The sequence below is a fragment of the Pinus tabuliformis genome, chromosome 3_1, assembly GCF_031772625.1.
Source record: "Pinus tabuliformis cultivar Carrire ecotype Pingquan chromosome 3_1, CPIR1, whole genome shotgun sequence".
Lineage (NCBI taxonomy): Eukaryota > Viridiplantae > Streptophyta > Pinopsida > Pinales > Pinaceae > Pinus > Pinus tabuliformis.
The window spans coordinates 392333407-392354432 of record NC_142301.1 but is presented as its reverse complement, the minus strand read 5'-3'; the positions used below and the strand labels follow the sequence as shown (position 1 = coordinate 392354432).

Genomic DNA, 21026 nt, shown 5'->3' with positions numbered 1-21026 from the left:
ATTTTAATTATTGCGTGTATAAACAATAAAATTAACAATAACAATTCTGAAATCTAAAAAGGAACTAAGCTTTGATCATATAGATTTTAATTTGATTTATTTTAATAGATTTATTGTGAACCTATAAATTCCCCTACAACAATTTATACATCAGTGATCATCTTTTTTCTACATCAATGTCGTAAGTGACAAACACATTGATATGGCCACAGTTAATAAACGATAATCATATTCAAATGCGTTGAGCAAACTTCAACAAAGATCTAAATGTTCGAAAGCAACATATGTAAAACCAGCAAATACAATATGCAATACAGAGTACATAACATCACATCTCATCTGACAGACTAAAAGGGAGTTACAAGGTTGGAGCTTCCAATTACATGATAACTTTACAGAGTCGAATCTAAAACATTCGATGCCGAGCCTCAAATCATATCACTGGAAATTAATAAATCATTGAAATGAATGAAAGGGCCGTATTTTGGATATGCATATCGTGTTACACGAATCCATGGATCATGCATAAATTATTTCTTGAGAAGTAAATTCCCGATGCGCCCCTGAAATCCCATGTCTAGTTATCCGATGTCTAGTTGAGATGAAGTGCCCAATGCTGCACGAGGGGAACTCTTGGATATAAGCACCACTTTCAGAAAGCGGAAGAATTCTGTGGACTCCTGGGCCTTTTAGAAAATAAAATATGCCCTAACTAGACCTCAAAAAGAAATCTTTGTATGTATTTTCTCGCACTACAAGCCTCGATTTGTGTTGGCACGATTAAAGAGTCCATGAATTATATGTTTTTGACGACTCTTGTATGAACAAGAATTATGTTATGAACAAGAATTATGTTGAACATATCCTCTCTTGACAGTTATGAACTGACGGGAACAAAAATTCAGGGGGTAAATTAAATGGTAAGTGGCATTAAAGATAACTTAGATCAGATTTTCTCTTGTAATTGTATCCTTAAATTAGAAAAATCAAAACTCGTGAATGGATCGAAACAAATTTTTCAAAGATACAAATTAAATTGCAAAGTAAGGTGTTTCTTCCTGCATTGTTTCTCAGCGGATATAATCTTTTTATACACACACTTCCATGACAATACAATTAGAGGCTGAAAATAGAAGAAGCGTTACATTCTTAAAAAAATTGAGATAATCTGATAATTATGAAACATTCATCTCAACAAAACCATAGCTCAGCAAAAGGTTAAAATGCCCAGAAAAGAGGAATGGAAGTCCTACAAACCCCACTCATCTTGGAAACATGGCAATAGAAAACAATTTATTTGATGAACAGTAATGCTCAATACATGAGTTTGCTGCCATACATTCAAGAAATAAATAGCAGCAGATATGGGATAAAACATTAAAAAAACTGGGGAGGAATCCCAAACATCTGGTGTAATTTTTTCCAGGAGAGGAAGAAAAGAACCATTGTTAGTGTATAAGAAAACTTGATGGCCGATCTGACAATGTGTCAGACTTTTGGGATCATATCCTCAAATGTGCTACTGCTAACTCAAAAGAGACTTTTAAAGGTAAATATAATGGCTTGTTTACTTATGAGAGTGCTTTCTGGATCTCAGCAGCAACTTCCTTGGCAGGCTTCTCAGCATGAAGATTGCCAACGATGCCTTTTTTCGTGTAATAGTCAATAACCTGCAGTTCAAAAATAAAATGATACAAAATTTAGATCATTTCTTCCAGAAAAGCCAAAACTAATCCCCAAAAAAATCTAGAAAGTATCATCCCAAATGCATGACGGTAAAGTTGTTTTAATTCAATGCAGAGTAATGTTTAATAAATCTAATATTTTGTGCCTAGAATAGATTGGTATATACTTCCCTGCAACATACATCTGTAAGGAAAATGATTAATTCCACTTTTAGAGAATGATAACTGAAGCCAGGAAGCCATAGCTAACCATGCTAGATTTTATCACATTGAACAACTGGTTGTATTCAAGTGGTATCAGAGCTCTGGTTGGCGAGTGGCCTGGGAATTTCTTAAATGATGGATTAGAGTGCTCAAAATTTCTGTAGATGATATTCCTTACAGGCATAGAAGGAGAAATACTCCTGGAATTCAGAGTGACCACATAGGATAAGATCAGGAATCAAACCTGTCACCTGTAGAGAGAGGATCCCTAAAAAGAGATCCAGATTGTAACAAAGAGAATAAAGCAGGGATGAAAGAGGAAATTGTTGCCTTGGCAATACATGGGACCCTAGTAAAACACCTGAAAGATAGGAAGGTCATTGGACGCAAATGGGTCTTCAAATTGAAAAGAAGCGTTGAATGTAATATTCAAGGGTATAAGGTCAGACTGGCTGCAAAAGGATACTCTCAGATGGAAGGTATAGATTTACATGAAATAATTTTGCCAGTCGTTAAATTTGTTTCTATTCGCATTGTATTGGCACTAGTTGTTTTGTTTCTAACCAAGCACACAAGAAATTGAGAGTGGTTCAGCTTAACACTGCAACACAACCTTAATTTAAAAAAGATTAAAATCTTCGCTAGATGCAAACGAGATCCTTTGAATATTACTATTGGAAATACAACAAGACTATAATGCTGAACAAAGATTTACTTATATAATCTTTTAAGCTTATTTAAAACACATCATTCATATTCTTTGAACTTTGCTAGGAAATAAGAACAGAACTATAGTTATAGTACTAAAAGCATGCCATAGAATACCACGGATGCATGATTACCTTGGCGAAACCCATCAGAGGAAAAACTCCAACAAGGAATAAAGAACTGTGCCTTGCTCTTTTTAATATCAAAGTTTACAATGCAAACACAGAGAAAACTATCTCAGTATGGAGTAAATTGGCTTGGAACAGAAATCTACTCCAATAGGAAAATAACCCTTATGTCTCCTTGTGGTTGTGGTTTTGACTCCCTCTCTTAGTTGTCAGCTTAGAGTTTTGGATCCCCTCCCTCCATTTAAGGTTGGGGTTTTGGGTCCTCTAAAATATTCATGGAAAACAATATGTTGCTAGCTCTACTTATGAATAATAGAAGCTAACACGGCTTCTAATTGGCTCCATGATGGTCAAAGCAATAGTCAACGTATCAGAAACACTACTTTCTCATACAGGCTTTATTTTCAGTCTTGTTTTGCACTCTAAAAAAATTCCAAGACGACCAGCAGCATAGAAATGAGTGGCAGCCAGAGATGCTGCAACCCAAAGTAATAAACCAAGATAAAGCTGCATTTTATCCAACAGGCCCATGAAAAGAAATGCAGCCATTCCAACATGAGACTGTATTTATAGTAAGCATAATAATGATTTATGTCAATGGTGAGCTAGGCAACCATGAAGATCACCTGCACACAACTTACAAAAGGATTGTGTGGCTCATCGGGATGGGTAGTCTATAAATCAACTAGAAACACCAACAATTTCCTTTAAACATAGACAAGAGGATAGACCAAAAGCCAGAAAAGCACATCATTGAAGTGTGAATTGAACTAACCGATGTGGCAGTTTAAGAACAAAGGAAAACCCAAAAGCTCTGAAGCCAAGAAAAAGAACAGTAATGTCTATGGCAAACGATTTGGCGCGTGCAAACAGAGAATCATCTTTCCACAGCTACAAGGTATGAGAGGGGCATGGGGTTCAGGACCAGAAACAAATACAACCCCAACCACAACACCAGACAATCCAATTGACACTCTAATATTCAAATCCAACTCCTAATGCTATTTGCTTTTACCAATCATATGAACTTTAACATTATTTTTTTCACATAATACTTGGGCATTTATGAAATTACTGATCTGGCGATCTGCATATCACAATCGATGCATATATCTATCTTGTGTCTGAAGATGCAAAGAACATGACAAAACTTAGGATTGAAAATGAATATAGAGAAAGGTACCATAACTTCAATGATTCCCTCCTGATACTGCTCATCTACTTCATTCATAGTAAATAACATGCCAAAGCAGGACATATCGTAAATAGGCACGAGAGCTATCAAATGACAAACTCTGGTATGAAGTGTGATGTATAACTGAGTAAAGAATAAAATTTGTACTCACGACTACCCGAAATGATGAAGATTATAATGGTCTTACCTCTTAAGTATGATAGCACTAAGTAGCCAAAGTTCCTTAAGGGAAAATGGGGGGGGGGGGGGGGGGGTAAGACATGGTTCAAACTTCAAATATAACCTCTTGACTTATTAAATACAAGTCTTACAATGACAATGCCATAGTGCTCGTAAGACAGTGCCAAAGTGCCCAAGTGGGTTAGTTCAAAACAATCCTCAAGTGCAAACCCTAGAGAAGGATTAATTTGTGGTATCGACAGGATTAAATATAGTAGTAGTAAAAAGGAAATAACTCCTAATTCGAGTAAAACTCGACTCCATGTAAAATTCAGGCCTCTGGGCTACCAAATAGGTCAGTGGAGAGTTTCCGCTATTGAAAATATCATCCATGGGCCATCCCAGATGAAGAAGATCCTCCCGTAATAAAACAAGCCACATGAAAACATACAAAGGTAACATGGTCTGGGTAACATATTTAACAATAAGTTACAATCAGCCACGTGTGTAGTATTAATATTGGCCACTTAGATACTACACGTGTGGGCAGATAATGTCTAATATTATAGGCATATGTTACATTGTGTTCATGACAAACATACATGGTTGGTGTCCATGTTCAGTGAACATGGTGTACGGTACTCCAATGTGGTGTTGCCAAACTATCATAAATGTGTTGTTCATATACATAGTACTCTGCTGTCTGTTTCTGCGTCAATGGTGATTATATTACTTAAATTTTATTCAATAAATATTTACAAGACTTGTGTGATTTAGACACAAACAGATATATATAGAACATTATGCTCTGCTGTCTGTTCCTATGCGTCAAAGGTGATTAGATTACTTGAATTTTATATCATAAATATTTACAAGACTTGTATGGTTTAAACACAAACATATATGTGTGTGTGTGTTGTTCATGTACATAGTACACTGCTGTCCGTTTCTATGTGTCAAAGGTGATTAATCATTATATTACTTATGTTTCATATAATAAATATTTACAAGACTTGTGTGGTTTAAACACAAACAGATTATGTGTGTGTGTCTGTGAAGGCTGTGGCAAATGAATGGAATGTCCTATTTATACAATTGAAATCATCCCAAGGATCATCAGCTACAAAATCGGAGAAAATCAGAGCTAGAAGTCAAAGAAATGAATGAAATGCAATTTCATCTAATTGTCTTTCTGCGTGCAGTTTCAAGCATAGATAATTTGTTTCAGCTACAGTTGATTTCCTGGACAAAGAAACAAGAAGGCCGAGATTACAACATACAGGCTCTGTTTGTCTGTGAAATGCGTCGAGCCTTGACTTCAAAACTTCTGCAGTATCATCCTTCCGTTGAATCAATGGCTCCCCTGTGACCTGTCATAAGAAAACACCTATCATCGATACTACACCAACTCAGAACATGTAAAACATCACTTCATCAAATACACCATGGGTTTTCATAGCTCTGAATGTTGAAAATACAAAATCCATGTGAAATCCTATTATACTTCAGTTTTGCATGGTGTCAATTTTCCAATGCAATAAGACAAGGAACTAGACACCTCTTCCATCCATATTAGAACTAAAATTAACAGTATTGACCATAAAGCAGAGACTTAAAATGTATGATATGCTCCAACAATAAATAACATATGATACATAACATCTGGTTTGGACAACATATATCCTAACTATAAATTCAACCCATGCTCTACTAAGATGGCTTACAGAGCAAGCAAGAAAGTAACATAATTGTGGGTTCTTCTAAATCGCTTATATATTCTTTTACTTTCTTTCCCTGAAATCCGTTTCCCAGGAACCCCACCAGGCACTTGCCTCCATTTTGAGGATGGTACCCTGTGTAAACTGGATTCTTCAGGCCTCAAGAGTCAAGGCCAGATCAACATCTCAACAAAAAATTGGCTCACAAATTGGGATTGAACCTCGGTGAGTGACAACACAACTTTTCCTGCCAGCCACTCAAGCTACACCCAACTAACATATAGATCACTACATTACTAACTGCAAACAAGTCAATACTGATGAATACCTTAGTGACAGACTTTAAAGTTGCATTATGAACGTATCAGGCCATCCTTTGATTTCATTAGTAACCTTTTAGGCTTGAAATTAGAATCTGTAAATGGCATTGTGATCAAGGGCTCTAATGCTGTAGAAATTAAAATCCTTACATAAACTTCTATTATTTGTTAGAGTTATGATCAAGGAATATCTTCAACAGAAAAAGCAATCACACACTTCTACAAACTTCACTCAAGCATTTTTTTGGAAGAATGAAACAAAAAACAGTTCAAACATCAAAAATGATAATGCCGGTTAGGACTATTACATAACTTCAAATAAAGATCCTGAAGTTCTTGCATCAATTGCCTATTAAAGAAACTGTAATCGCACTGATACTGCCATCAGTCTCATCCAAGTTCCTAGATATTAGTAAATTATTTCTGACTAGTTAAGAAACAATACTTCAGAAAGAAAAGCAGCATAACACCCCAAGCATTCTGGTACAGAAACAACCAAAGGTTCTGAGCCATAGACATCCCTTATAAATTTGAGTAGACTGCTATCGTATATTAGGGAATTAATATTCGCATAAAAATTGGAACTGAAAAGAGCCTCTCATATAGTCTTATTTTAAAACTATAAAAAAAGTACAGGAGAAATAATGACTGTTTAAGGAAATTCAAATAAGATTATCAGAACAAGTAAGAAGCAAAAATGCCCTTTCAGCTTAAAAAGAGGAATTATTAGGGATGTCTGGGAACACCCTTTTACTTGGCCAGGATGGTTTTATTCAAGACCCTGGTGATTATGTTTAGGGAGTTCAAGAGACTCTGACAAGCATTCCCTATGAAAAGTTAAAGATAAAGCAAAGTGAATACAATGAACAAGAGAATACATGTCCTGGAATCTTAAATTTGTATTTGTGCCAGAATTTGTCTTCTGTAATTTACAATGTATTTCCTTCAAAATGTCCATAAATGTTGATCTGGGGTAGCATCGGATGTGCTCTAGCCATGAAAATTGGTGGAGAGGCTAAAGCACATGAGATCTCCAAGACCCAGAAATGGTTTGGGAGGTATTAAAATAATTAATATTTTTAATGGAGTTCCTAAGTCTAAATTTAGGAAAAATAAAATATTAATGGGTATTAATCTAAAACTGGGTTAGAAGGTTCCAAAAGTCATGGATCAAGCCAAATCTAATCTTAGCCGTTGATTAGAGATTTAATCTCTGCCGTTGGAGGACCAACAGGAAAAGTATAAGAAGAGGCTTGAGGGTCAGTTAGAGAACACACTGAGGGAAACCAGTCGATTCAATTTCTGGAGCAGGGTAAGCTGAGAAATTCGAACTAGTGGTCTGGAGAGCAACAAGAGGCAGCGAGTAGAGAACAGAGAGTCGAGAACAGCACCAGGGGAACACCGCAAAGGTTGGAGAGGCAGATGCAGAGCCTCTCATGCAAACGCAGAGCCTACAGACTGCGCAGTCACTGGAGGGCCTGCGTGGGTGACACAGAGAGGCCCAATGCTAACGCAAAGAGGAAGGGGTTGACGTAAAGGATCTGGGAGCAACGCAGAGGTCATCCAAGCTGACGCTGAGACTGGGGGAAGTGCTGAAGAATTTTTTCTCTGTTGGGTAACCCTGTTTGGCACCCAATTGTACTGAAGAATTGATGAATAAAAAATCCTCCCTTGCTGCACTGGTTTTCCCACATTGGGTTTTTCTAGGGACTGATTTTCCAAAATATTTGTGTCGACTCTTGTGCATGTGTTTGTTTCTATATTATGATGTAATATCTGCAGCAGAATTTATTTTAATGTTTACTAAAGGATTTTCATAAATAACTTATCAGGAAATAAGTAGGTAAAATAGATCAGTTGTTGCAGTGATATAATTTTCACATGGTATCAAAGCAAGTAATCAGAGACAGGAAGGGAAAATCAATTATGGGTCGAGACCATGATGCAGAGACATCTACGTCAGGAGACTCGCACAGATTTTCAGAAAATGGCACAAGAGAAAGTGATTTGATTTCTCTATGTTGGCTTCCAGGCTGGAAGAAGAAGTGGCTTGTGTGACTAGCTCTGCATCATCAGAGGTATGGTATATAGACAGTGGGGCCTCTTGGCATATGACGGGAATCCGGGAATGTTTCTCAGATAATCGAGAGGAGAAGAGGAATTTTCAGATCACCATGGGGAACAAGGCAAAATGTACTCTAGTAGGGAGGGGAAAGTATATGTCAAACACCTGGGTTGGAAAAAGAAAGTGTTGATCGAGATCAAAAGTAACAGGTTGTACAGACTACAACTAGAATCACCAAAGGCACTAATAGGCAGTCATGGAGACAAGGATTTGAACGAACTATGACACAGAAGAATGGGACATTTGCACCATGGGGCTCTGAGAATCGTCCGGAGCACTATAACAGGAGTTCCGGATCTTAGTACGGAACGAAATGATGTATGCAGAGGATGTGCTCTAGGAAAGTATGCCAAGGCAGCATTTCCTAAGAGTAAACACAGGGCCAAGAGTGTACTAGGATTGATACACTCAGATATCTGCCGACCCATGTCCACTAAAGCTCTTAGTGGTGTCAAGTACTTCCTTATCTTCATTGATGACCACTCAAAGAAAACTTGGATTTATTTCTTGAAAACCAAGGACGAGGTTTTCTGTCAATTCAAAAAGTTCAAGGCTCTGGTGGAGAATCTCACTGGGAAGAAAAGAAAAGTTTTGCGCTCACATAATGGTGGAGAGTATGTCAATAAGGACTTCATGATTTTTGTGCTAAGGAGGGCATCAGAAGAGAGTGGACAGCTCCGTACAATCCGGAGCATAATGGAGTAGTAGAAAAAAAGAACAGGACTATTGTAGAAGTAGCTAGGGCCATGATGTATGATCAGGATATGCCGAAATTCCTGCGGGTAGAAGCATGCAACACAGCAGTCTATGTTTAGAATAGAACTCATCATCGGGCATTGGGCAAGATCACTCCTAAGGTCAGTCATTTCAGGATATTTGGGAGCTTAGCATATTGCCGCATATCCAAGGAAAAGAGCAAGAAGTTGGATCAAACTACAGAGAAAGGATATCTAGTGGGATATAGCGAAAACTCTAAGGCATACAGAATCTATCTTCCAGGGAGCAAGAAGGTAGTAGTTCGACAAGATGTGAAGTTCATGGAAGACAGAGCTTTCGGAAAATCTCGAGAAATGCCTTCAAAGGAGTAGTCAAAAGAGGAATCGTTGGTCAAACCTCTTCAAACAACGGAAGAAAATAATTCTTCCTCGAGTCAAGAAGAATCACGAGATGAGGAGGAGCTAACAGAAGCACCTGCTGGCATTAGGAAGAACGAGCAAAGAACTTTGTCAGATTCTACGAGATGTAGAGGAGTTCATTGGTGCGCCAAGGAACAATAAGAGGGAGCAAAAACATCCATATAGATATCACGTATTAGTAGCTCATGATGGCAAGCCTGCCAATTTTTAGGAGGCAGCTCAACATCAGGTTTGGCTAGATGCGATGGTAGAGGAGTACAACTCAATAATGGTGAACGATGTTTGGGAGGTAGTACCAAGGCCTCAAGACAGATCAGTGGTAGGTTCGAGATGGATCTACAAGATCAAATACGCTGCAGACGGCAGCGTTGAGAAATAGAAAGCCAAGTTTGTGGCTAAAGGGTATGCTCAGAGAGAAGGAATTGACTACGAAGAGACCATCACCCCAGCAGCCAGGCATACATCTATTAGAACCGTGATATCTCTTGCAGCACAGATGGGGTGGGAGATTCATCAGATGGATCTCAAAACGGCATTTCTGAACGGTGTGATAGAAGAAGAGGTATACATTGAACAACTAAAGGGCTTTGAGACACATGAGAAGAAGTCTCAGTATGCAAATTGAAGAAAGCCTTATACGAACTGAAATAGGGACCTAAAGCATGGTATGGGCGAATCGATGGCTACTTGCAGGAAATGGTATTTGTCAGGAGTGACGCAGATCCAAATCTCTACTATCTGGTTGTAGAGAATGAGCCTCTAATCTTAGTATTATATGTGGATGATCTCTTCCTGATAGGATCATCGAGGCTCATAGGGGACTGCAAGAAGAATCTAACCACGGAGTTCAACATGAAGGATTTGGGACGAATGCATTATTTCCTGGGGTTGGAAGTTTGGCAAGGGAGATATGCTACAGAAATTCTGCAGAGATTCAGGATGGAGGATTGTAGACCCATGGCTACTCCAATGATAACCAACTAGAAAAAACAAAGATGTTGATCCCACCTCATACAGAAGCTCATAGGGTCCCTGATGTATCTGGTCAATACCATGCCAGATATCTACTACTCTGTCAAGACCCTCAGTCAGTTCATGGTAGAGCCGAAGAGGGCACACTGGGCAACAGCCAAACTTGTTCTCAGGTATTTACAGGGAACATTCGATTATGGACTCTTGTACACCAAGGGTAAGGATATCAGATTGAATGGGTTTACTGATGCAGATTGGCAAAAAGTTCAGTGGATCAGAAAAGTACCTTTGGGCATTGTTTCAACATTAGATCAGGAATGACCTCCTAGTGCAGTAGGAAACAGAAATTCGTGGCTCTGAGCTCAGTTGAGGCAAAATACATGGCCGCAAGCACAACTTCGTGCAAGCCCATATGGCTCAAAAAACTACTTGTGAACCTATTCAAAAGAAAGATGGAGGCGACCAGGATCATGTGTCATAATTAGAGTTGCATCAAGCTCTTTGAGAATCTAGTGTTTCACAATCGGTCAAAGCATATTGATATCCAGTGTCACTTTGTCAAAGACTGTGTCCAACGAGAAGTTGTACAGTTGAGCTACACTCCTACATGAGAACAGGTGGCAAACATCATAACCAAGGCCGTTGGAAGAACCAAGTTTGATTATTTCAAGGAGAAGATAGGGATGATAAAGAATCCATTTCAATAGCAGAAATGGGTATGATGTTGCAGTGCAGTAGCAGTCAACAATAGCACAATGTAACATGATGAGAAGGAGTTTGCAATGCAGATGCAGTGTTGCAAAGATGGACCAGCACCAACACGGATGCAGAGGGAACTGCAGTACAGATGTAACAGTGGCAGTGATAGAGCCATGGGCAACAGTAAAAGAGGCAGCAGTGCAGAGGATGTTGAGCAGGGAGGCTTAGCATCAGCACCAGTACCGATGTCGTATGATTAGAGTAATGCTCGGTGTGGAGTATTACTAGAGCACAGTGTTCGCTAAGAGGGAGTGTTGATTTGGGGTAGCATCAGATGTCCTCTAGCCATGAAAATTGGTGGAGAGGCTAAAGCACATGAGATCTCCAAGACCTAGAAATGGGTTAGGAGATATTAAAATAATTAATATTTTTAATGGAGTTCCTAAGTCCAAACTTAAGAAAAAAATATTAATGGGTATTAATATAAAACTAGGTTAAAACGTTCCAAAAGTCATGGATCAAGCCAAATGTAATGTTAGCTGTTGATTAGAGATTTAATCTCAGCCGTTGGAAAACCAACAAAAAAAGTATAAGAAGAGGCTTGAGGGCCAGTTGGAGAACACACTGAGGGAGACCAGTCAGTTCGATTTTTGGAGCGAGGTTAGCTGAGAAATTCGAACTAGTGGTCTGGAGAGCAACAGGAGGTAGCAAGTACAGAACAGAGAGTCGGAAACAGCACCAGGGGAACAGCGCAGAAGTTGGAGCGGCAGACACAAAGGTTGCAAACTGCGCAGTCACTGGAGGGCCAGCGTGGGTGACGCAGAGAGGCCCAGTGTTGGCACAGAGAGGCAGGGGCTGACGAAGAAGGTCTGGAAGCAACGCAGAGGTCATCCAAGCTGACGCTGAGACTGAGGGAAGTGCTGAAGAATTTTCTCTCTGTTGGGTAAGCCAATTTGGCACCTAGTTGTACTGAAGAATTGTTGAATAATAAAATCCTCCCTTGCTGCACCGGTTTTCCCACCTTGGGTTTTTCCAGGGACTGATTGTCCAAAATATTTGTGTCGACTCTTGTGCATGTGTTTGTTTTTGTATTATGATGTGATATCTGCAGCAGAATTTATTCAATGTTTACTGAAGGATTTTCATAAATAACTTATCGGGAAATAAGTAGGTAAAATAAATCTGTTGTTGCAGTAATAGAATTTTCACAATAAAGATTGAATATTTCTAGTATGGATTTTCAGCAAACAGGAAGGAAGATGATGGATAAGAATATATGCAAGACTGTCAGAAATAGATATGTTGAGGGAAGTGTAACGGCTTAAAGAAATTCAATTATCATTTAAACAGAGAGCAGACAGCCAAAGCAAAAAGTTAGATACACCTTTTGTCATTGAGCTTCCAGTTCTAAACTTTTAAGGGAATATATGTTCGGGAATCCTAATTTTGTATTTGTGCTATTATTTGTCTTCAGAAAGTCCAAACAGATATAACCCTTGGAAGCACCAAATAGCCTATATCACAAGTACTCTTAAAGACCCTAAATCTGATATGACTGGTACAGCTGTCTACACTAGTGACTACATGGGAAGCAAACCTTCACTCAAGACACTAACTCCACTCATATTAGAGACATTATAGTGATCAATAGCATGGTTCCAGGCATGGCAGATACGATGGGCTCAGCAGGGATGGTAAGGAACCTCACCTATCTCACTACCCATAGTCCAACCAAGGCTAGTACGGTAAGCCCTGATCCAGCTAAAAAACATAACTGGAAACAATCACAGGCACTACTACAGCAGCTATTTCATCACTGTAAGCCTCCTCCCCTATCACCCTGCAGAAAAGGCAGGTTGATCAAGGCATGCATTCAGGAAATTTTTCAAGGTTTGCAAGGAGGATTCAGAGTCTTCAGATTCCTCAGATGAGTTCAGAAATCGAGATCGAGATGGTCCGGCTCTGTGCCTTAATGGTACTCCGCCATGAAATTCACGCCTTTGGCACAGAGTGAATTTCGAATGCTCGAATGGCCAAACACAAGGTGATAAAAAATTGTGTATTCACGGCTGTAGGAAATGGATATGTGAAAGGAACTGGAATGGCTTATAAAGAAATTCAATTGCCACTCAAACTGAAGAAGAAAGGGCGCTTGTTTCAGCAATACAATTTGGCAAGTTACCTCGTTTCAGTTTCTGTAGCAATTTTTACTGGCATCTTGGCAGGAACACCTTTAAAGATTAATCCAAGCAAACAGTGGGATTCTATAAACAGTTAGGCTGATATAGATACTTATCCCATTAAGAAAAATGTATGGGCAGGTTAGTGAGCATAACTTTTCTTGACTCAAGTCATCAAGTTTAAGCTTGCATTACTGATTGCACTACGAGATTTGTAATGTCATATACCAGTTCCCATGTCCAGTCTTAAAACAAACTTCTCCATAATATTCAAGTTTTATGGCAAATCCCATGGGTAACTGTAGCACCTTTGATCAATGATCTTTGGATAAAGTTTTTCTTGAGGATAATTAGCTTTGGTAGTATCTTGCTGCAATTTGTGCACAATCCCTTGAAATCCTTGTGTGCTCATGGGTAAGCATGGCACACAACCATTACACAAAAAACCCCATTAATCAACAAAGACGTGTCACAATGGAATATTGTATATATCGAGACAGGTACTCAAAAATGCTTGAAGGGGAGCATGTACCCATACACTACCCAAACAGACAGATGGAGGAGAGTCTGAACCATCTAGACCAAAGTTTAGTAACGAGCATGAGAGAGAGATATGAGATGCCCACCCATGTAGATGTGAGGATGGAGCAATCTAGTGACAAGGGTATGATAAAAAAGGACATGACTTAATGGATTGGACCACAGGTTCTGCATGGTCGACACTCGATTCCCATCTATTGCACACCCACGCTGCATAATAGGTGCCCAAGACAAGGAAAATCACCATACTCATGGCTCTAATACCACTATTGTAACACACAAAAATGAATATAAACATCAATTGTGTTTCATTGATATGATGCACATATAAATATGTGATATATGACCTTCAAATTCATCTTCCAATAGGTCTCTTCATTGATATGATGCACATATAAATATGTGATATATGACCTTCAAATTCATCTTCCAATAGGTCTCTTAGACTGTTGATGATTGTTCATATTCACTTGTGACTTTTCACATTCTTTCCAAGTGAATAATACAAAATACCGTAACCCTTACAAATTAGGTTTCCAGCATAGAGAAGACAAATTTTGAAAAGGAACCCTACCACTGCAATGCTAGAGCATTACCAATACTCTAATGCTTAGAGGATGAGAAATTCATCTAGACAATTGTACCTAGTCAATTATAATGTCTTTTGAAGTTAGAAGTTAGAACACAATCCACTCAAGTTACCACCATTAAAATAAGATAATTTTATTAATGTCCAACGAAAGACCATAAATGGATTAATGGGACTGAGGGATGACTAGCATGAGCACAATGTGGGAGTGCAAAAACAACTCAAAAATGCCAAAGCTAAACCTAGGGTAAAATGAAGTAACAAAAAAAGGGTACAATAATAGCACAACCTCATAAACATGTTTATAACCAGATCATGTAGAAGGCTAAGTGAAAAAGTCTAGGGCTCAAGGTCAATGATGTGAAGAATGTCTAAGGGGGGCAGCAGTGGCATTGGCTAGCTATTATACTCCCCTGAATCCAACGAGGAGTCTGGCTGCATGATACCAGGGAGTGTAGGAGCAAGAGATGCTCTTAACATCCAAGGCCAAAAGAAAGAAGCTTTGGATGAGTCTTTGGCTACTCCGCTAAGGCTAGGGAGGAACTTGTCAAGGGGGGTTCTTTAGGAACCGTCTAGTAGTACTAAGTAAACCCTCTAATGCTCTAGGTGTGAGTGAATTGATATGTTGTATGACACCTTAAAGGTCTCGAGGGTATCGGTTGGCCTCCCAAGGGGGGTGGCTAAGGTGAGACCCAAGATCTCACTACTCTACTAACTGAGATACCCTGGAACTCAGTTAGTCGCTTGTTGCTCCAACAAGCTGAATCGACCTGAAAGTATGATGTGATCGTCCAAATTGTCCCCAAATGAGGCGAGGTATGAAAGATCTGAGTTATGTGTCTAAAAATCTCCCTGATGAAGACGGCTAGGAATCTCTAGTAAAGATACCTAATGAAAGTAGAGAGGGATCCTCTAGACTCTATATATAGGCAATAATACCATCCTTTGATCTCATAATATAAGGGTCACAGAAAAATGAGATGCATCTCAATCTTTGGCTCCTGTAGGTGGCACAATTATCAAACCCCGTCTAATCATGGTATATGGTGATCCATCTCCACCCTAAGTCGATGGCACCCAACTCAAGGTTGCCCCAGTGGGATCCTAAGCGAGTGCATCCAGTGCATAAGAGTATAAGGCAGTGGGTGATGAGGCCATCGTGCGCTCCAAAAGATGCTCTAGGTAGAAGGACATCTTTGGGCCAAGGCTCACCAAGGGGGAAGTCCAAGTGATCTGAACGTATAATCTATAGATATCCTCTTTGATGGCCTGATTAAGTTTGTGCCAAGTCGGTAAGATGTGCTGGTTCATCAAGGGAGAAACCTCAATTAAACTTTGAAAGCCCATTTAACAAATCCACTACGTGTGCAACATCAATGATTCTATCATTTGGCATTCCTAATATTTCTGAAAATATATTCCTTGACGATTACTAATATGAAAACTGTGTAATATAAAATATCTTTTATACATCACTGCTGATTTGGCAGAAAATGAACATAGGTCTAGTCTTCATATATAGTTGATGTCCTAAAAAATGCATTTCTTACTTTGGTGTAAGATGATATCTTTCTGTCTACAAAAGAGTTAATATAAGATTCAATCTTCACGAGTCTTAAAATAGCAAAAATAAATCTATGTCAGAACGTAAATAAAGTTCTCTATATGGTTTCTCTAGATGCATTAGTTCCGTTTTCCTCACAAGTATTGTTTCTTAAATAAGGAGCATGCTAAGGGAAGCATCCATATAATTTGGATCCTAAAAGAAAGCACAGATTATTCTGTTTCACAAGCATTATATTGTCAATAACAATATATAACAATATACTTGATGAATAAAAATCCAAAGAAAACTCCAGGCACATTCTAGATGCAATAGACAAAATAGTAAGTACCAATCAGTTTCTAAGAATAGCTTGTTCTTACATCATCAACACCTGGAACCTTTGGAGGGGCAAATTTCGTGTGATATGAGCGTCCACTGGATGGATGCATCCAACGACCAGTAATTCTCTCCTCCAAAATTGAGTCATCGACATCAAAGTTCAATACTTTATCAATTTTTGTCCCTTTTTTTTCCAGCATTTCATCAAGCTATACAAATAAAAGAATGCCTTAGAACAGTACAAAATATATAGAAAACTGAAGTAACAAATGACAAATTCTAGAAGAAAGTACTTCAATTATTGATAGATCACATAAAACAAGAAAATAAAGCAATTTCTTTCCAAATTTCTATTAGCAGCATATAGTGTTCACCCATAGATGTCAAACCTTCTGAGCTTGGACTACAGTGCGAGGAAAACCATCAAGAATAAAGCCTTTCTGGCATGAAGGTTTTTTTATGGCTTCGTCAATAATTCCAACCACCAAATCATCAGAGACGAGCTCCCCCTGTATAGCACAAATGTACATTAAGGTATAGATGCAAAGATCAGAATGTCTTCAAAATGGACAAATTTAAAACAAGTATTCAAATATCTGAAAACTAAACTAATAAAACATGATCGAAATAACTCAAAGAGTTGATTATTAGTGCTTTAACACACCCAATCCAGTATTAAACTTTACCTTCTCCATAGCCTCCTTAGCTTTGATGCCTAAAGGAGTCTTGGCAGCCACTGCAGCTCTTAGCATATCTCCTGTGGCCAAGTGGCATAAGCAGTATTCATCCTTAATAAATGGAGATTGAGTACCTTTCCCTGATCCAGGTGGACCTGCAAACCACCATAACTAAATTATTGACTCCAGACAAAAGTACAAATAAATCACGTGCAGGTTAGCCCCAGAGAAACCTGTATGCATAAACATCAGACACATTTTAGAAATAACAGAGAATATACTGTGAAAGTGCTGGAGGAAAATAGTTAAGAACATTGCCTTAAACATCAATTTGAGTGACTGAAAATGATTAAGAACATTGCCTTAAGCATCAACTTGAGTGACTGAAAATGATTAATAACATTGCCTTAAACATCAACCATGAGTTGAAGAGTGATTCTAAGATCAAAACCAGCTGTGTAAGATACTCTAGATCATACACCCCAAAAATATTCCATTTTTAATATACAATTATAATCCAGAATATAGCCAAATTCTGGATGTACAAGCTAAAAGAAACCTTGTTTAGATGAGAGGAACAGGTAAAGTGCCCAACCCATATACAGTGTTGTTATATCAGTCACTTTTACATGGCCCTTTGCTGTGTAAAAGGCCAGTAATATTAAAAAAAAAATTTAAAAAAAAAAGTAAACCCTTTGAGCTAGAAGATTGAATAACAGGATGAATAGGCCCTGCAATGCCATATCAGAAAAGCGCCTACTAAACTCAAGTTTTAGACTGTCATGACAACTCTTAATCAAGTTATTGTCATCACTTTGCTTCTAAGAAGCTTAGTTTCATTGTTGTAAAAATCCTACATCTCCCTCGCTAAAATGGATCATAAATTTTCAACCCACAAAGGTTCCATTCAGCTACCTTTATCCTTTGTCTGCCAGTATAGTGATCAACTTTGTTACCACAGATTTCTGTAGTATGCAATGTGCATGGGTTCATTCTGATCATCTAAATTCAAAAACGTTATAGAATAAAGGCCATGCCCTGGAAAGTGCATATCAGATATGATTGCTACATAAGTATTGAAGATGTGACTGAATTTGCCAAATCAAAACACAGAAACTGCAGGTACATTCAACTAAAACTAGATCACAACACCTGCTGTTTTCGGTTGACTGGAAACATACCTAAACCTTTTTAAGTGAGAACATTATTCTTTTTCTTTTTAATTATGAGACTTAAATTACTTCTAAGGACAAAAAAGTGAGGATCTTCCCTTGCCAACTGCAGCAAATAAATGTGTCTGCAACACCCAACCATCTGAAAGCACAACCAGACCATCAGAAAATTATTAAAAAATGGAAATTGGTACAATTATGGCCATGCTTTCAAATCCAATCGTGATCCAAACATAACAAAAGAAATCACAATCGTCAAATGATATAAATCATAATTAAGTTGTGTCCCTATCCCTAAATTTATTGGATGGCATGATGTCAACAATGTAAGGAGTTAAAGGAAAAAAATCGTTAATAGTCAGAGAAAAAACTGCAGCCATTTACCTTGAAAAAATCAGCAAATTACTCAGATGTAATGGCAATTAGCTGTCTTTTATCACGATCTGCCACTAAAAGTACAACACATGTAATAGGGATTCACAATATGGATAAAGGATAATGTTAATGTTTACAGTTCAACAGCCTAAACGATTTTATAGGGTGACTTAAAATCAGTTTATATTGAGATTTAAAAGAAAATTTAATTATATAACCAGTGGGGTAGTGGTTCAATATGGTGGGAGGTGTGCCTTCTCAAGCTTCCCACCATGGATCCAATCTGCCTACAGGCATGTGCTTTGTGTCAACCCCCATGCATGTAAGGCCATGGAAACTCTTCCACAATCTAACTTGTTGAAGGATCATTCTCAAGCGAAAAATGCAAGTATGTTGTTGCCTCTGAAATTCATCATCACAACAGCAACATGGAGAAAATCCTCATTCAGTACAGATAGAATGGTGCAGCCATTTCTCCTTATCATGAACAATGAATCAAGAACTCCCATATTGTTGTACTTGCATCCTAATTTGTCTCTTGGTCCAATTGACTGTTTTTGTTCATGTGAGGAGATTAATAAAGTTTTGATTTCAATTTCAAAGGATTACAACAATCCCTGTACAACAGAGCTTACAAAAATTCTATGATAAAGTGTTAAAAGAAGATTTCTGAAGGAGAGGGCATTGAACTCCAATGACAAGTTGAAGGGAAGGAAACCGGACCCTGGATGTGACTGGAAATGCTGAGATTAAACATTAAAGCCAAACAAATAGAGCAGATCTTGTAGCAATACAGAGAGCACCTTCAGATCAGGTTTTGATCATGCAAGTTGAAAGTATGAGTATGGCATGCCCTTAACAGGATTGGGAAAGCTGCAACTACACATTGCAAGAGCACCTGAAGATGGAGATGGGCCTTACAATTGGGAAAAGAAGTGTGTCATGAGAAGAGGCATCGATCTAATGACCCTTCTTACAAAAGTTTGTCAAGCCACTGTGTCAAATTCAACTCAACACAGAAAGCAACCTGAACTGATTCACACGTGAAACTCCTACCAGTTGGCAGTGAGTTTGAATACCCAACAAGTTTGACTTGCCACTACTCATTGGCAATTAAACCTAGCTTCCAGTAAGTTGAACTTGGGAGTAACAAGTTAACTCGCAAGTACTGCTATGTCAAACTGTGACATGTGAGTAGTCGCAAAGTTTTACACGGGTCAGCAAGTTTGACCCACAAGTGCAATGGCATTTTTGCCCAAATCTTTGAGAATTCAATCAGAACGATCACTCTCTAAACTCACCAAGTTTTTTTCAAAAATTGAGTATTGTAACTTTGCCAAGGACCCATCAGGTCAGTAGGATCGCCACGATGACATTATAGGCAAGCATGATGAAATAGATGGGTTTAGACCTTAACAATGGAGAAAAGTGGTCCACATTGCCAACAAGGCATTGATCTTAGCATCAACAGGTCTAGCAAAGGGAATTGTCTTTTACCTCTCGATTTGGCATCAACAAAACTCAGGTCTCAGATGTGACACTGTTTATTTGGCACCTATGTTCTTAATCTGGCTTGGAATGTGCGCACCAGCGGCTCACATACTTCTGACCACCATGGTCTATCTGCTTATAATTTCACTCATAGCAACCACCATGACCCGGGACACTCTCCAACTCACCTCTCCTCAACAGGATCCAATAAGAAGTAAGGAGTGAACAGTAAAGGCCTATCCGTCCAACTATGTATGGCCTCAACAAAGGGAAAAAAGACGATACCCATAAGCATTGGCTCATTAAGAAAAAATTGTGCCTTCAGCTAAGGCATTGATCCTAGAATGGCAGCTAAGACGGACAGGAAACAAATACAGCCTTCCTCCATCAAATTGAAAGCTGAAAACACACCAAAATGGAGCATCACAACAAGGCTTAATAAAAATAGATAAACGGAACATAGATCTCACCACAACAGCTAAGAGCAAAAGGTAGGCAAAGCCTTAATGACAAAACTATTGCACATTGCAGTGGAACTGATTCACCAGCCGTTATTCTAAACCATAATTCTAGCAATGATCCATGAGCAATTTTGGAAATACCATTCTCCATAAATATTATCATAAAGGGGCCTGTGACCGAAGAAGCCCCAATTAATCTTTAAAATAGCCAAATGCATCATACCCAGGGCTCGTCTAAAACAACAAAAACACAAAAAGGAAAAACAGGAAAATAAACTTCAATCCAGACCGGGAATTCGTTTACAGAATAAATCATACGAATCAGCCTTGATTATCTAAGTGGAATAGTAAGAGACATAAGAATAAATAAGAAGCAGAGGTACATACATACCCACTAGAATGAGTCGTTTCTCAGGCTTGTTGGAGCACTTCATTCGGCGCAGCAACTCGCTCATGAGATCGAGCGAGGGCACATCCGCCAGATCCATATTACTTGCTGTCGCCATTCCTCCAAAACCCCTCTCTGCACCAAGCCACACACAGCAAATAACAACAACTGAGCATACAAACCTATGGATCACGAATATATATAGCCAAATGCAATTCT

At 38.5% G+C, this 21026-nt stretch overlaps 1 protein-coding gene across 1 annotated transcript; it reads right to left on the bottom strand.

Moving 5' to 3' along the window:
* Positions 1 to 1267: 1267 nt before the first annotated feature.
* LOC149187372 (adenylate kinase 4) lies at positions 1268 to 20999 on the bottom strand. Its single transcript, XM_089411341.1, has 6 exons — positions 20811 to 20999; positions 16930 to 17075; positions 16633 to 16752; positions 16285 to 16452; positions 5360 to 5449; positions 1268 to 1670 (listed from the first exon to the last, which is right to left on the bottom strand). The coding sequence occupies exons 1-6, from the start codon at positions 20923 to 20925 to the stop codon at positions 1572 to 1574; spliced, it is 738 nt and encodes a 245-aa protein (XP_089267467.1). The 5' UTR covers positions 20926 to 20999; the 3' UTR covers positions 1268 to 1571.
* Between the last annotated feature and the right edge of the window lie 27 nt (positions 21000 to 21026).